General features: G+C 35.2%; 1 protein-coding gene across 1 annotated transcript in view; it reads right to left on the bottom strand.

The window, feature by feature from the left end:
• Positions 1–4,973, bottom strand: part of LOC107754538 (calpain-15-like) — a 26,035-nt gene that overhangs the window by 2,826 nt on the left and 18,236 nt on the right. Inside the window, exons 6-10 of the mRNA XM_016571052.1 lie at positions 4,570–4,695; positions 3,026–3,178; positions 1,514–1,675; positions 1,200–1,426; positions 332–495 (exon numbers count right to left, since the gene is read on the bottom strand). Of these exons, the coding sequence (XP_016426538.1) occupies positions 332–495; positions 1,200–1,426; positions 1,514–1,675; positions 3,026–3,178; positions 4,570–4,695 (832 nt within the window). The remainder of the gene's footprint in view (positions 1–331; positions 496–1,199; positions 1,427–1,513; positions 1,676–3,025; positions 3,179–4,569; positions 4,696–4,973) is intronic.

The following is a 4,973-nucleotide window of genomic DNA, read 5'->3' as shown; positions in this document are numbered from 1 at the left end:
TGTTAAGGTAAATTTCGGATTTCTGCTTACTAAATGATTTGTATATAGGCTATGCTTGTCTATCTACACGGCCTGAAATTTGGAGGTTGCGGGTATTGTGTACAGTGTTAACTCCCGCAATTTATTCTGCATGACCATATTCTAGATCCCTTAACCCGACCCAATACTTAACTTAACAACTGCCTTACTAATTATTAATAAGCAGCAAATTAGGAGTTTGGTGAAGGAAACTCTTAGTTAATAGTGAACATGTGTTCCATAATCTAAAGTGTTAGCCATTTACATATTTATCTTCATGCACTGGAGAAACGATAGTGAAAGTTCTCCTTACCTCATGTCTCTCTCCCTTGTTCTCCGTCAGCAGGATGATGGCGTCGGCGAGTGTGGTGTGTGTGGCCTCCACCTGCTCCACCATCACCTGTCTGGAGCTGTAGATGGCCAAGATGTACCCTGGGAAATCCTGACTGGGTCTGCGATCGTTGGTGGGGCTGGACACTGTAAAAACACTCGCATGCTTTCTTAAAGGGATAGTTCACCCAAAAATGAAAAGTCTGTCATTAATTACCCTCATGTCGTTCCAAACCCGTAAGACCTTCGTTCATCTTCGGAACACAAATTAAGATATTTTTTGATGAAATCGGAGAGCTCTCTGACCCTCCATAGACAGCAACACAACTGAAATGTTCCCAGGTCCAGAAACGTAGCAAGGAGATCGGTAAAACAGTCCATGTCCAAACAGTCCAACTTCAATTTTGCGAAGCTATGAGAATATTTTTTGAGCGCAAAGAAAAAAAAAAACGACTTTATTTAACAATTCTTCTCCCCCGCAACACCGTCTTCCGCCATTATCGAGAGTATCAAGACGCATGCGCACGTTTCCCCTGAACGTAATCCAATGAACATAAACAACGCTGATTACGTTCAGAGGAAAGTGCGCGGATGCATTGTGGTACTCTCGATAATGGCGGAAGACGGTAACTCTAGGAGAACAATTGTTCAATAAATTGTTATTTTTGTTTTCTTTGCACACAAAGTATTCTCGTAAAACCACTGATGAGCCACTGATGTCCTTGCTACGTTTCTGTTAATGACAGACTTTTCATTTTTGGGTGAACTAACCCTTTAATCTCATCTAAAATGATTCCTGCTTAATGATTCCAGAGTGTTTGTTGTAATTAAGCGTGTGTGTGTTTGTGTACCTGGTGTCAAAGCGCCCGTCAGGTCCATCTGCCAGTGATTAAAGGCACAGCAGACGACCGCGTACTCTCCTGGCTCCAGCATCACGTCACATCCTACGAACTTCTTCACCGCGCGCTTGCTGTGCGCCAGCAGACGTCCCAGGACCAGCTTATTCCCGTTCCCGAACGAGGCCCGGAAGACCATGATGCACAGATCCAACAGGTGACTGTCGGCCGTGTCCGAACGCCTGGAGGAGTGACACAGAACTTATGTTGTTGTTGTTTCATGATTAATATTTCATGTCTCATTCTTTATTCATTTGGCTGTTATTTACCTGCTGCCCTCCTGGAAGAGGGCGAACTCCAGCGCGGTTCTCTCCAGGACCGTGAGGGCGGTTACAGTCACCGGTTTACTCGCCCGGCAGGGGAAGCAGCCCTGCAGACGAACTTCCTGCCAATCAGGATGAATCTTGCAGATATCCACCGAATCAAAGTACCTGCACACATAAGATACAATCACCACAAATTAAATAACAGGGTTTTTGTGCTCTAGTTATTTAACTAGATCTAATGATAGACTGATATGCTGGTCTGGTGGATGATTGTGTATTTTGGCCAATTAGTGCATCAGCTGATAACAATACCTGATTGGAATTAAAATAATGTTTACACAAATATAATTATTTTGTCCATCTCATTTACAATCATTAAAGAACATGTATAAAATTTATATAAAATTTAACAATTGTTAAAATAATTATTTAAAATCTAATAAATATGTAAATAATTTGATCTCCTTTGCCAACATTATACATATCTTAATATTTTTTATAAGAATTGTGTTAAATGTCTTTAATTATAGCATATGAAATCTACATAAATTTGAAAACAATATTAAATATTAAAAATGTATATCATATTAAAGTAACTGAATTGTAATATAATATCTGTAACAAATATGGCGTAAAATAAGTCATTATTTTTTACATTTATGTAGATATTGTTTGTATTTATTAAATATGTATTTAACATAAAATTAATATATTTTTAACATTTGTAATAAATACGATGTAAAATAAGTCTCTTTTTTCGTTTTCAAATGCTTGTAGATCTCATTTGCCACCATTAAATAATATGTACAATTAAAATGTTAACATAATATTTTCAATAGCCTAAATATCACGTAAAAAGTCTTTCAAATTTAAAGCAGGTCTCATGTCATCATTAAATGATGTTTATATTAAATAACATTTATTAATTTAAATAGAATTTTCTTAAATATAAATTTTTCTAACGCATATTTTTTGTTTTCAAAAAGCATATTTTCAAGCAATATTTTTTACTTTTTTTATATAAAAATAGCATAAAATATGTTTTTTTATTAATGTAGATTTTAATCATTTAAAATAAATAAATAAGGTGTAAAATGTCTTGTTTTTTTCCCCCAAGTTCATCTCATTTGCTCATATGTATATAATTAAAAAAAATAGAAATCGAATAAGTTACATAATAAAATACAAATAATATACAGCATATTTACCTCACATTTTTCAAATTTAAGTAGATACTCTTGTCATCATTAAATAATGTATGTTTATATAATTTAAAATGAATTTAAAATTGAATGAATTTAAAAATATTTTTAAACAAAATTTTCAGAGAAAAAAACAAACATAATATAATATAATACAATACAAATACACAGGCCATCCACCTCTGGCACATTCACATCACTTCTGAACCACTTCTGACCACTTATGAGGTGCTCTTTGTTTATGGAAAGCTCTGATGAAGCTCATCTCAGATTAAAGGTCAATGTAACACAGATGAAGCACTTAATGACTCACTTAATGAAGTCTCCGTATTCTATCCAGAAGACGCCTTCACTGCTGCCGTGAGCCATGAGCTCGTGACGCAGGTGCTGCGGCCAGTCGGCCCACTCGTCTGACCACGAGCCGTTCCAGGAGAACCGGCCCCAGGGGTTCCTCAAACGCAACAGCCTGAACACAAAACGAGAAGCGCTCCAGATTTACAGCTCTGTCCTGCTTTACTGACACGGGAGCGGCACTTTTATTGTTCTGTCACAATGAGTGCACGCGTGGCTCACGATATAAAAACAACTCACTTCCTCATGCATGCTACTGCATGACCTCAGAAAACCTATATGGACTACTTTTTTGTTCTTTGCATAACTTCATGAATTATTTTCATTATATGCAAAGCAGTAGGTGTGTAACGGTACACAAAAATGACAGTTTGGTTTTGAAGTCATGGTTCGGTATATGCTTTCAGGAACAGCAAATAAACTTACTCTTTCATTAAACAGTGGATTACTGTACAAATTGTGGCTCTGTCTTTAAATAAATTCAATTAAAATAAAAAAATAAATCTCTACAGCTAATGCTGTAAAGTATTAATTGCATATTACTAGATTTTAAAGATTAACAAAACAAACCAAAGTATTAAATTCAATTGCTATTTATTTTTAAATATAATAATCAAAACTGAAATAAAAAATTGTATACAAATGTAAATTATACATAAGGCAGTTTTTACATTAACTTAAATCTAATTATAAATTTGTTTCTCCAATTTGTTCATAATCATAACTTTTTCATGACAGATTTATTTAAACATACGTTAAGTAATTAAGACATCACTAACAGGTTAAGTAAATATAATTAATATATAGGCTAATACAGTGCCTATATTTAGCGAAACGCTCTTCCCTAGACTTCATTATTTTAGCGAACAAATGAGTTGTGGACACTGATGACTTCCCTGAGGTAAATGTAATGCTATTTTTTTTTACAAGCTGATTTATTGAGGAGTTTCTGCAGTTGAAACACTAAATGAGTGACTTATTTCATGTCTTATTCATGTTTATTTCGTGCTCTAACTAGTAGTAAAAGAAAGGGATGATCGCGATTATACAGCGATCTTTCACGACACATCAAAGAGCAACAAAATGCCATTTATAGCTTGAATTTCAAATTTCAATAAAACTGACAGAATGTGAAAGATGAGATTTTGTTTCTTATCGAAATTAACTAAACGCAAAGCTTATTGCGATTATAGGACGGGAGGTGCGCTATATAATGTCTAATAAAGTTTTATTCACTGAAACAGCACAGACTAAATAATCAATCTTTTGATTTAAGAATTGATATTGTTTCATTGAAATGAGGAGATTCAAATTAACTTCTGCATATACAGTGGTTAAAACAACACTGCTTACTGAACCAAAAAGACCCATACTGAAAATTTTTAGTGTGAATATGTGTACAGTTAACTTACACCCCTACAAAATAGAGTGCTATATATCATCTTTTCTGTCGTATGGGTGAACAAACCCTTATTTCACAGTATGCATGTTGTGAACATGTCTGACCTGTAGCCCTGAACATCCCTGACGTCCAGTATGGAGTAGGCGTGTCGGGGGCGGAGCCCCAGAGATTCATATACAGCATCATCCACCTTCATGTTACCGCCACCACAGGACGCCCCCATCAGAAAGCTGAGACACACACAGAGAACGATCACAAACCCAAACATCGTAACTCACTTCACAATTACACTACTACACAACAGTGAATTTTTTTAGTATCTCTTAGGGCTGCACAATTAATCGAATTTCTAATAGCGATTACAATTATGGATGCCACAATTACGTAATCGTTCAAAGCGGCAATTAATCGTTTAAAGTCCACTTATGTTATTCTGCGTGCTTAAGATGCGTTTTTTCTTTCTTTCTAAATGTTATCTTAAGGGTTTTTCCCATTATTTTAAGTTTAG

This window comes from Sinocyclocheilus rhinocerous, unplaced genomic scaffold (genome assembly GCF_001515625.1).
Source record: "Sinocyclocheilus rhinocerous isolate Xijiao unplaced genomic scaffold, SAMN03320098_v1.1 scaffold2116, whole genome shotgun sequence".
NCBI classification, from domain to species: Eukaryota; Metazoa; Chordata; class Actinopteri; order Cypriniformes; family Cyprinidae; genus Sinocyclocheilus; species Sinocyclocheilus rhinocerous.
Note: the sequence above shows the minus strand (reverse complement) of the source record. Positions and strands in the feature narration are given on the sequence as shown.